Source organism: Aricia agestis, chromosome Z, assembly GCF_905147365.1.
Source record: "Aricia agestis chromosome Z, ilAriAges1.1, whole genome shotgun sequence".
Classification (NCBI taxonomy): Eukaryota; Metazoa; Arthropoda; class Insecta; order Lepidoptera; family Lycaenidae; genus Aricia; species Aricia agestis.
In genome coordinates this window covers 22,994,681-23,008,015 of record NC_056428.1, presented here as the reverse complement: position 1 = coordinate 23,008,015, position 13,335 = coordinate 22,994,681, and the positions used below count along the sequence as shown (strand labels likewise).

At 35.5% G+C, this 13,335-nt stretch overlaps 1 protein-coding gene across 3 annotated transcripts in view; it reads left to right on the top strand.

The window, feature by feature from the left end:
- The window catches only part of LOC121739020 (EF-hand calcium-binding domain-containing protein 1-like), a 41,868-nt gene extending 30,390 nt beyond the window's left edge, over window positions 1-11,478 (top strand). For all 3 annotated transcript variants that reach the window (XM_042131323.1, XM_042131324.1, XM_042131325.1), the window contains one exon: window positions 11,172-11,478. In XM_042131323.1, the coding sequence (XP_041987257.1) occupies window positions 11,172-11,357 (186 nt within the window). In that variant the 3' untranslated portion in view covers window positions 11,358-11,478. The remainder of the gene's footprint in view (window positions 1-11,171) is intronic.
- The last annotated feature ends 1,857 nt before the right edge of the window (window positions 11,479-13,335 follow it).

Genomic DNA, 13,335 nt, shown 5'->3' with positions numbered 1-13,335 from the left:
TTCAACCACTCGTGTCTTCAATTGTAATTTATGTTCTAATTTAGCTTATTTCGTTCAGACAATCCTAAACATATTAAATTGATGAAGGTTGTGCTGTGACGTATTTTCTTAATTTAATACGACTTAATTGTGAAGTTGATTAATAAAATTACTGCACTGCCTGTGGAGTAGTTAATTAGTGGTACTTACTAGTAGTATTAGATAGTTATTTTAGGTTGGTTAAGGCGTTCGCTGCGTCAAGCGTGCGCCCGGCGCGGCCACCCGCGAGGCGTGCTTGTTTCATATTACTGTCATCCCATATATTATGCATTTAAATTATGTAAGTGTTGTATAAGGACGCTTTTCCTAACATATTGTATAGTCCCCCGCGTGCGGATCTGCCCATCGCAAGTTGTCCGCAATCCCATAATTTCATAGGCCTCTTTTCATGTCATGCGGGCAACACGCGCGAAGAGCGCGACGCAATGTTGTGACATTATGTCACAACATGCGGACCAATCCGCGCGCGGGCGATAGTCCGTATGACTTTAGGATCAATTCAGACCACAACGCGACGCGTAGGTGCAATTCTAATACTCGATTTACCTTCGCGCGCGAGCCACGAGGCGAGCCGCGAGACGCGGCGCGAGCCCTGAGTGTAAACTCGAGCTCGCTGCTCGTCTCGCGGCGCGGCTCGCGGCTCGCAGGGCTCGCGTCGGGAGCGATTTGAAAATGAGCTCGAGGGGGACGCGATCTTTGTGTTTACACTTTTCACTCGCGCTTCGACGCGAACTGCGAGACGCGCCGCGAGCCGAGCCACGAGGCGCGAGTATAAATCTCGTATACTCGTAAGAGCCAGTCCACACGGCGCGTTGCGTTGACGCAGCTTATTTTGTTTTTAGTATTTGTTATTGTAGCGACAACAGAAATACATAATTTGTGAAAATTTCAATTATCTAGCTATTACCGTTAGCTTGAGTTACAGCCTGGAGACAGACATACAGCCGACGGACAGACGGACATACATCGAAGTCTCAGTAATAGGGACCCATTTTTACCCTTTAGGTACGGAACCATAATTATTTATAGATCTGTTTATAACTACACAACGCATTCCACGAAAAATAGCAAAGAATATTCAGAAATCAATAAATGCAGCCAGAATAAGCTCTGTGCCCGTTCAAATAAGAAAAAATCATGGCTGCTTTGACCGTGAAAGTCACATATTGAGGTTCTAGTCCAGACTTATTGAATTTCTGTTTTTATATTTTACTAAAAGAAGGCTTCGGTTTTAATATTGAAAATTGTTCGGTTTTCATGGGTGGTGATGATTTCAATTTAATTAATATTTTATGTGCGTGTTCGATTCTGTTTTATTATTTATTAGACGTCCCGCTTCGTCCCGGCTTCGTCCGACAAAATAAGGAATTTTACGGAAACCGTACATTTTCCCGCAGAAAAAACAGCTAATGTTCCTTCACGTTGTTTACTCTACATCTGTGCCAAATAACATAAAAATTGCTCAAGTAGTTCGTGAGATGAAGCCTTTCTAATAATTATCCCCGTTTTTCCACATTTTTCCTTGTTTCTTCGGTCCTATTAGTTTTAGCGTGATAATTTATAGCAAAGAGAATGTCATATACTACGTAACAAGAGGTCGGACTTAGAAGAAAAAAAAAAAACATTCATTATTTTTTTTAATTGAAACTAAAGTTAAAATTTTTTAGTGCAAAACCTTCCACTCTAAACATACCAAAAATTAAAAAAAAAAGAAATGAGCTCAAATAAATGTTTTATTTCAATAAAAATTATTGTACATAGCTAAATAAACACAAAACAATAAAACACATTTAATCCACAAGGTTTAGGCAACAAATCCGTCCGCTGCTTACGCTCCGATTCCGATCCAGTGGACGCGCATCTTTATACATACACACATAAGTATTATTACTTTGTTTTGTTACACCCTGTACATACGACAGCTGAAATATATCGCGTGGGCTCAGGCCAGATGTATACCACCTCACTTGATCAGAGGATTTTCTCTTAGTGGCCGCACCTCTCATAATCCCATACCTTCCTTCTCCTCCTCCTTAAATCTTCTTAACAACCATTGCCTGCAGACTAAAATGTTGCAAACTAGTACAGGGACCTAAAAATCTGAAATTAATGAAAAGTTTTTCATTTACTACATTTCCATACATAAATTATTATAGTTCATAACCTTAACGTGCAATTAATTACTACAATAAATCAATAGACACATTTCAACATTTTCGAAATTAATTGCATACATACTGATACATTATAATATTTTCCATGAAATAATAATCTCATTCATATTATTATAGTTTAAGTTGTAAATTATTATACAAATATGCAAATAATCACTATGACATACTTTGTATTAGAACACAGTATGACTATATATCGTATAGTTTTGCTTCAATTTATCAATTTACGGTTATATTTACATTTCACAATGGCTTACCTTTTGTTTTTCAATAATTAATCCACTAATTTACAATTTTTGAAAGAGTTGCTACAAAATAATTTTCACTAACTGAAAATCGAACTTTGAGTTTTAAACTTCTTCTTCGTCTTTTTTATCAACCAATCACAGTCGATCTTGCTTAAAAATTGCACAGATTATCCAACTTAATTTAGTTGCTACGTTTAAATTTGGAACCCAATTTTTTTTTTGTTCGAAAGTTTCACCCACCTGATTTATAGCCTATAGCTATATTCCTCGATAAATGAGCATCTAACACTGTATCAATTTTTTTAATCGGACCCTACTGGTTCCTGAGATTAGCGCATTCAAGCAAACATAAAAACAAATTCTTCAGCTTTATAATATTAGTAAGTATACAGATTTTTTTAATCGCTTGACAAACTCGAGTCTCAATCTAAAAGACTAGTAAGATAATAATAGACTCGACATAATCAAAGGACGATGCATGGTATTTAAATATGGTAGTGATGATGATGAATGTAATTCACGTAGTAGCGTACGCTTTCCGTTCTCAATAAACTCCGAAACTCCCAAACTTGTATGTATAAAGCAGCTCTTCTGATGCTGCAAGTGTCCATGGGCGACGGAAGTTGCTTTCCATCAGGTGACCCGTTAGCTCGTTTGCATTATTTCATAAAAAAAAAAAAAAAAAAAAAACAGACATTAGATACGCCAAAAAACTGGACTCGCGGTTGCGATGGAATTCTCCAGAATTCTCGGGTGCCGTTTGTGGAATCCGCAGGAAGTGGCGCGAACTAGTCTATGTTTTTTTGACGCGGGAATTCGCGGGAATCATCGTGCATTCCAGGAAATTCCCGCGTCTTAAGGCAAATTTGACGCTTCAAGCTTCCATTCCGTTCGTGTAAATTAAGACAGGTTAAAAATTTTAATCTTGTATCTGTGGTACCTATCTATGAGTGACGTTAAGCTTCAGCCAAACCTACGCGACTAAAGTGACTGCGAAACGGGAGCTTCTGCAATATGTGACGTTCGAGCCCGGGAATAATCTACGGTTCGCAAGGTTCGCAGTTCGAACTGCCGCGCCGCGCCGTAGTCGCGCAGGTGTGCACACCGTTGCAGACGCTCCCGTCCCGCGTCCCGCGTTAGGCTGCGTTTCAACCAGAGATGTGTTGCGAGGAATGTTTGAGAACTAATAGCATCGCCGCGCTGAGCGATGTCACGACAAGCTCACGTCAATGAAGCGATGCTATTGGTTCGCAAAAACACATTCCTCGTAATACATCTATGGTGGAAACGCAGCCTTATTTCTATTTTTCGCCGAAGCCTTTTGCATTCACGTCACCTGCTATTTTTTGTCTCTCTTATTAAAAATAGTGGTAAAAGAATTACTCCCACGTATGAATTTGAAGGTTGGGTGTTTGGTCGATATCTAGCTTTGGGCTTTACTCAGTGGTGTAGCTGTGAACTTGCGTGAAGCTGGCCATATACGCAACATCCGTTTGGAATGGCTGCACGCCACATACTCCTTATATAATATCACCCCGATTTATTGACGCTTCAATAATGCAGTGGCATTGAACAAAGTGTTAATGTTCTTTCTTCGGTTCAGTAAGTTTTCTATTAAACAGCATAAATTATGTTCTCACTACGAATAATAAAAACTATTTTCTCATTTACGTTAAATAAACTTTACACAAGAGAATAGGTACATCAAGGCAGGAAATCTAGGACTAAATGAAATAATGGAACGAAGTGTTAATCCATACTAATATTATGAATGTACATGTGTCTGTCTGTTCCCTCTTCACGCCCGTCGCCCAAGCCGCTGAACCAATTTTGTTAAAAATTGGTATGAATATGCTTTGAGTTCCGGAAAAGGATACTTTTCATAATAAAAAAAAATATAGTTCCAGCACGATAAACAAATATTGGCGCAACTTATTTGCGGGTGTCTACTAGTATTGCATAAAAATGAAATAAAAAGTAAAATCGGTGTACAAGATTCGGAATGAATTTGGACAGCAAATACGCTATTTGGATTGAGAGGAGGCTCGTGTGTGGTCAGCTTAATAAATTCTCTATGCAAAACCATGGCCATTTTTTGTTAGTCCGTTAGGGTTCCGTACCCAAAAACGGGACCCTATTACTAAGACTTCGATGTCTGTTTGTACGTCTGTCTGTTTGTCCGTCTGTCTGTCTCCAGGCTGTATCTCAAGAACCGCTTTAACGGGATTTCTGAAATTTTCACAGATTGTGTATATATTATGTTGCCGCTATAACAACACATACTAAAAACAAAACAAATACACAAATTAAATATTTAAGGGGGGCTCCCATACAACAAACTTAATTTTTTGCTATTTTTTGCTCGATATCAATAATGCAAATGTTCACTAAATACTCAGTTGTATTTATACTTTAGTAATTAATAATAAAATTTAAATAAAATAAATAATTAAGGAAGGCTACCATACAAAAAACACATTTTATACCTATTTTTGTTCTATAATGGTACGAAACCCTTCGTGCGCGAGTCCAACTCGCACTTGGCCGATTTTTATTTTCATCTCTTTGTGAACTGGAGTTCACAAAGAGATGACTTTGACGCCTTTCACATTTTTGCTGCCAGTGTCATGAACAAGGTTTCATGACACTGGCATATTTACAAGTTCAATGTTACGTTTGTATTACGGTACAGCCACGCTCGGACTTTGAGTAATTAAGGCTGGAAGCTGGATTTATATCTAAATTCTAATATATAAAATTCTCGTCTCACGGTGTGCATAATTGAACTCCTCCGAAAAGTCTCGACCGATTTTCGTGAGTCTTAGCGAGCATATCGGCTAGGGTTGAGAATCGGCCAACATCTACTTTTTATATTGTTAAGTGCATTTGTTGTATAAATAATACTAAATTATTACAACTCGACACTGACGGCGACCATTGTTTGTGTGACGGGATAGCGATGGACGTTGCCATGATGGTGACTTACTTATTTAGTCACTTCAATAAAATAGTATAGGTGAAATACATTACATGGCAAAACAACGTTTGCCGGAACAGCTAGTTATGGTAATATCTTATATATAAAATTCTCGTGTCATAATGTTAGTCACCGTACGTCTCCGAAACGGCTTTACAGTACTGATTTTTAACCAAATTTTATATGCAGCATATTCAGTGAGTCTGAGAGTCGGCTACTCTTTTTATATTGATATGTGCATTTGTTGAATAAATAATCCCATCAAAAACATTCTGTAAAAAAACCAAGTCTCGCAAGTCGCAACTCAGTTTTTATACCGTAAAAATTTATGAGATCTATGCAATACCAAGTCGGTTAATTTATTCAGTCCCTACCTAGGGGACCTTATGTCTCAAGTTAGTACGTAAGTTATTATCATATCAATATTAAAAATCTTTTACATTTTAAATAAATAGATCGACTTGGACATCGCATGATTAGATTATTTAGTATAATTATACTATACAGTATCACACAGCATTACAGGCCTGCATCAATCGCATGGAGCGCAATATACTAAACAATCTAATAATATAATAATTATGTATATATTGTAAGATACATTATGTTTTCAATTTTCATGCGATGTCCAAGTCGATCTATTTATTTAAAATGTAAAAGATTTTTAATATTGATATGATAATAACTTACGTACTAACTTGAGACAGAAGGTCCCCTAGGTAGGGACTGAATAAATTAACCGACTTGGTATTGCATGGATCTCATAAATTTTTACGGTATAAAAACTGAGTTGCGACTTGCGAGACTTGGTTTTTTTACAGAATGTTTTTGATGGGATCTCAATTCTTTTTGTAGAGTCCTACTTTTCTCCTTTTTGGTACCTTTTACAACTATAAATATCAATCTCTAGAAGTGTTATCAATCAGTGAATCAGTCTGCTAGAAGACTTTTGGTGATCGGTCAGTCAGTCAGTCAGTCAGTCAGTGACAAAATTAAGAAACTTTAACAAGTTACAGCTCTTAAACTACCCGTTCAAATTGAATAAATTTTAAATATACCGTGTTTATACAATGCTTGCTTAACAACTGAAAATTCAGGCTTGTTGGTTTATCCACAGCGAAGTTATAGGGGGTCAAAAAGAGCCTCAATTAGTTCGAGAAAAGTATGGTACGGCCGTGCCGCTTTTTTGCTCGATTTGGCGGGGGCACTGCCGTGCCCCCAGATAGAAAATTATTACAACACGAGACTGACGGCGACCATTGTTTGTGCGTCGGGATAGCAAAGAACGTTGCCATGGTGACATACTTATTTAGTCACGTCTTCAATAAAATAATACGGGCAAAATACTTTATATAGCAAAGAAACATTTGCCGGGACAGCTGGTATGCTATAATCCGCGTGCGATCAGATTAATGGTATTGACACAATAGACATAACGACCGTTCGAACGAGTAGTTCGACTGCAAAGAGACGGACAGGTTTCAATATCTATCAAATTCGTCGGGTTTCACTAGGATTATGAACGGAATGTGCCTCGCGCTGGCTGATATAATTTATTTTTGAATATTTAAAATAAAGATTTCAAAATTGGATTCTGACAATTTTAATCGCATGTGCCAAAACACAAACAACAATACGACCAAAGAGGAACACGTCCAGCGAATATGTCATAGTTTTAAATTCGTAGGTAACAATAATTTGACAACCCTAGCGACGATTTTCGCCATAATACGTCTTTAAAAATTTCAACATCAGTTCTAAGTCGGCATACTCTATCATTCTGTCTACTCTGGTATTTAAGTTTGTCAAAATAAACCCAAAATGACAGTTTGCTAAGGAAGTAGCATCAGCAAAAATATTCTGAACATTAATTAATTATACATAATAATAATTAAATAGGTAATCAACCGATTCAGTACATTACAGATATGAATGTGTGGTTGGTTAACCCTGAGGCCGCTACAACTCTTTTAGTTACTTTTTTGTATTTATGAGCAAACCCAAAACTTCTTGCAAAAGATTTCTTGGTATTTATTGGTCACTGACCAAATTACGCAGGTCCGTCATCTGCCTATGAATCAACTTCTCTGATGATTCATAGGCAGATAAGAACATTCATACTTACATACATACAGAGCAAGTTAAATAAAAGCTTTTAAAAAGATTGAGTGTTTTGTAGGTTAAAAAGATACAGAATAACCGACCAGCAATCTAAAAGTTTTGCACGGTCTGTACTACTATTTAATGCTACACGTGCTCGAAGCAGTTAAGATATCCATAAAAATAAATCTTGTTTCTATTTTAATTCTATAATTCCTGACCTTTGGCTGTTTATCTGATCTCAATAACAGGGAAGTTGGAGCTGATTGAAGTTTTAAAATAAAGTACCATAATTAGTAAACGTTCAAAGGATTCATTAACGTTTATTTTGTGCGATGATAATAATTATTGATCTTGCTATTAATATAGTGGGCCGTTGATAGTGACCTTATAGGCGGTTAAGGTTAAATGCATTTACAGGGTGTAACAGAACATAGTGACAATACCTTTTAATGTTTTTAATATTTAAAAGTATTATATTTTTTTCATATTCAGGGTGTGTATGTATTATGACGTATGGAGTTCGCTGTGAAAGTAGTAGAGCTGGAAGAGCAAAGTTTTTTTTGTGATTTATATGGGCAAGCACCCCAATGTCAGGAATTTTCCCATACAATAAAAAAACCGGCCATGTGCGAGTTGGACTCGCCCATGAAGGGTTCCGCAGCATTCTGCAACAGCAATAAGGTTTATTTTTATGAAATTAAATGATTTTTGATTTATTTTTAAATGTCAGTTGATTTAATGAAAGTTAAATTAAAGGTTTACTATTTATGACGTATAAAAAAACTATTTGCTAGATCTTGTTCAAACCAATTTTCGTTGGTAGTTTTTATAGTAATGTACATCATATATATTTTTAGACTTATTATGCACCTATTAAGGAGTTTGAGGAGGAGGGCACATTTTACCACGTTTGGAAGTCTCTCTAGCAAACTATTCAGGTTAGAAAAATGATATTAGAACCTCATTATGATTTTTGAACACCTATCCATAGATACCCCACTCCTGAGTGTACGCAATTTTCGAGTTTGTTATGGAGACGTTATTAATGCGGTTTGCCCCTATTCAATCTATGCTAATATTATAAAGCGGAAGAGTTTGTTTGTTTGTTTGTATGAACGCACTAATCTCAGGAACTTCTTGTACGATTTCAAAAATTATTTCAGTGTGAGATAGCCCATTTATCGAGGAAGGCTATAGGGTATACTTGAGGAACTGGCGAACAAAACCGGATTAGTCCGCGAGAAAAAAATTTACACAGTGGCCAAAAAACTAGTAATTATCAACTACTACTACTACTGAACTAATCCGGTTTTGTTTGAAAATTGACTTTTTAAAGCTTTATTAACCGATTTTAATTGAAATAATTAACAGGACTTGACGCAGATGGGTCAAGAGAAGACGATTTGAAAAAAATATACTTTTGTGCACTGGTGGCCTTGTCCGGTTTTGTTCGCCAGCTCCTCACTTTATCACGCTAAAACTAAAGAAGCGAAGAAATAGAAGAAAAATGGAAAAAAAGGGGGAATTATTTGAAAGGGCTTATCTCACGAACTACTGGAGCAATTTTTCTGTTATTTGGTACAGATAAGAAGTAGACCACGTGAAGGATTATAGGCTATTTTTGTGGACTAATTTGTCTGTGAAATATCTAATTTACGCGGGCGAAGCCGCACGGAACGTCTAGTTAAATGTATTTCCGTTGTCTGATACCCGTAACACGCGTCCTTCAGGAACTTACCACAGGACTAGACTGACGTGGTGTGGAGCGTCCATAGCGTCAGCGATATTATTATTATTGGCCAGCCTATAACAGTGCTCTATATAGGTGAAGTTGGGTGAAGGTTTATGAGTTATGACCAAAAATATAAATACTTATCATGATATAACATTCGTTGCCGGCGGCTACGCTCCCATGAAAATTAATTGAAAAACCAAAGGGTTAAACTCCTCAATTGTTATTTTTAATTAAAATCATGTAACGATTACATAAAAATACCTATTGAATCGCGATTCTGTTACTTTTCGATATTTATGTATCGGATATTTTAATGTATCGTCAATCTGAACACGAATTCTACTTTTGCAATGCAACATTTGTGCAGCTTGCAGTTTAATGAAGAACGAGCTGAATATAATATCATGAAACGACAGCATTAATTTGAAATTGTAAACGGAGCACATATTAAACATGAATTGAGCTGGGAATGTGTCTGTTAAAAAAACTTTAACAATCATTAAAGTTAATAGTATTTTAAAAAGGTAAAACCGACTTCAAAATTTGTACGTAATTGATAATTTAAATTCCGTATCTCAGAAACCACTGCACTTAATATTTTCATGAAACTTGCAGCATCCCTAAGTTGAACAATATTTAGTACAACAAAAAATAATTTATTAAATCGGACTCGTAGTTCCAGGGATATGCGAACACAAACATAAATATATACCTATATACATACATACAATATTTAAACCATCAAACATACATACATACGTACTTACATTCACTTTTGAAATTTAGAACATTTGCTCAGATGCTGATATAGAATATGTAGCATATTAGTGGTCATATTATGAGTATTACATACGGCCATCAAAATTCATACCGCATATTGTACATAAATTCTATCTTTCTGCGCCCCTTCCCTCCGTGACTGTAATATAATACAAAGATTACCCAAGAATTCATAATCTCAAAATCAAAAATAAAAAATTCGACCTTAAATTTAATTATTGTAAAGTTTTATTTCTTAAAAATGTATGATAAAAGCATAATTTCACCTCCTTCACCATATAAAATTACTATAACTGTGAAAAATATCACATTTCCGCATTTTTCGTCAAAAGAGATCCAAAGTTTTTCGCTCGCCTTAATAGGTACGCGAGCGAAAAACATCGGATCCCTTTTTAAATTTCAGCTATATTAACATTATACAGCTGTTATACTAGCTGCCCCTGCAAATGTTGTTTTGCCATATAATATATTTTGTCCATATTATTTTATTGAAGTGACTAAATAAGTATAGCACCATGGGAACGTCCATCGTTGTCCCGTCGCACAAACAATGACCGTCGTCAGTCTTGAGTTGTAAATTGTAATTTACTATTATATTTTATTCAACAAATGCACTAATCAATATAAAAAGTAGCCAGTAGCCGATTCTCAGACCTACTGAATATGCATATAAAATTTGGTAAAAATCAGTAAAGCCGTTTCGAAGAAGTACGGTAACTAACATTGTGACACGAGAATTTTATATATAAGATGATACTCATGTTTAACACAAAAGTTGCTCTTCAAATAGGAGGTATTTCATAAATTATATGGTTAGGACTTTACGAGTAGGAGTTATTACTACTATTAATTTTTTTTTCTAGCCTATGCTGTCCCTCTTGCTAGTCAAATGCCTACCGCATTCATTAATATTTTCCGATAATCCAAGGACATAAAGATAAAGAACTTGATTTTAAAAAATCACCTCTAGGCTCTAACTCATGTTTGTGATGTGAAGTGAAAACTTAATTAATACGGTTATAAAAATCCTGCTCTAGCCCTAAATTAAAAACATTTAAGTGTGTAAACAAACCTTCTTTGTGGAAGTTACATGAAGTAAACATTTCTTGTTTCAGGAGTTTGTTGATATTATGCTCAAGAGGATGGACATGGATTTAGATGGAGTGATCAATTTTGACGATTTCCAAAAATCCGTGAGACAGACCCCATCTCTATTAGAGGGCCTCGGCTACTGTCTACCGGAGAGACCAGCAGTCTACTCGTTTTTGGCTACCTGGTGTCCAAATTGGAGTAAAATGTAAAACGATGTTTTTTTTATGTATTGATTTGACTCATTTCATTTTCTAAACATATTTTTTGTATTATATCTAATGGGGATATTAATAGCAATATTACAATGATTACACATTTTAAAATACATTATATTGTTGTTTTAAATTTAGTCAAAACAGTACCGGACGATCATTAATAAAAATGTCATAAGTCCGCGGCTTAATTGCAATGTAATGGCTGCAACACGCTACGGTCTACCGGAGTCCGGAGAGGTCACCTGAGCAGGTGCCTGCGCAGGTGTCACTCGAAAGAATTGATATTCGATTTTACGCCGGTTGCCTGCACAGGTCCAAAAACTGCACAGGTCTATTCCCACACATATTCTGATTTACCTGCGCAGGAATGCCTACGCAGGTGTCAGTCGAAAGAATTGATTTTTGATTTTGCGCCGGTTGCCTGCGCAGGTCCAAAAAATCCCACACAAATTCCGGGCTACTTCTCCGGTAGACCGTAGCGTGTATATCTTACAGTATTAAACTTCCATCTTAAAATAATCGCGTTGGACTCGCGCACGAAGGGTTCCGTACCGTTGTAGAGCAAAAGTAGGCCGAAAATTGTGGTTTTTGTATGGGAGCCCCCTTACATATTTATATTATTTTAATTTTATTATTAATTATTTATAAAGTACTGAATATATTATAATAAAAGTTTTTTGAAAATTTCAAGTACCTTAACTGATAACGAGCAAAAAAGGTCGAAAAAACGTGATTTTTTCGACGCTTTTTGCTCGTTATCAATTGCGTTGAATGGGAGCCTCCCTTAAATATAAATTTTATTTTGTTTTAGGGTTCCGTACCTAATGGGTAAAAACGGGACCCTATTACTAAGACCTCGATGTCTGTCCGTCTGTCCGTGTGTCCGTTTGTCTGCCTGTGTGTCTCCAGGCTGTAACTCCAGAACCGCTATAGCTAGACTTCTGAATTTTTATTAAATAGATTGTGTATATCTGGTGCCACTTTAACAGCAAATACTAAAAACAAAATTTATTAAATATTTAAGGGTGGCATATAATAAACGTAATTTTTTTACTATTTCGGTTGGGTACCTTCGGGGGTCTTTCGCTGGTTCGCACCATAGAATTTCGAACCGCGGTTCGAAACAGCGAAGAACCGTTTTTGAAATATTTTGTATTCCCGATTCATACCGCGGCCGCGGTGATTGGAGTGGTGTGAAACCACTAATTAATTATTTTTTGCTATGGGTGGATTCGGACCACGAATTTAAGCCAATAATTATTGTAACAAACTTTTTTAGTCTCATTAATTTATTTGTAACAGACGTATAGAAAAGTGGTTTCAAAAAGGAATAAAAACACATTTTAATAAAGAAATAACATTTCTTTCAAAATCATAAAAAATGGAAACTTTAATAATAATAATAAGGTTTTAAATGCATAAAATCACAGTCGTAAATTTTAAATATTCAAAAAGAAAATACTTGATCTTTATAAAAATAATTAAAACTATATAATTGTATAAAATAATAGTAAAAAATTAAACAAATCAACAAGAATAATATTTAATGTAAATAAAAAAAAAACATAATTGTATGAAATCTTAATCGAAAAATTAAAATAATCAAAAATAATAAAAAAAAAACAAAGTAGTAAAACAATCAAAAGGAGTAAAATTATTATTATTATAAAGTTAATTTTAAACCCTTAATTTTTCCAGGCAGTGACCGATGGTTATTTCACCCGCTAATAACACTTTTATGATGTTTCCTATTCTTTTAAGTCGGGAATTTTTTGCGCCTATCTCGCATATTTTTACTTTAGTTTGGTTTTAAGACTTGAAATTAATATTTTTGATTTCTTAATTATGTTGAGCTTAACTGCACTTAAAGGAATATGTAACAATAGAACTATCTACACTCCGGTTCCATTCCACTAATTCAAAAACAGGTCTTCTCTGTTTCGAACCGCGGTATGAATCGGGTAATTAAAAA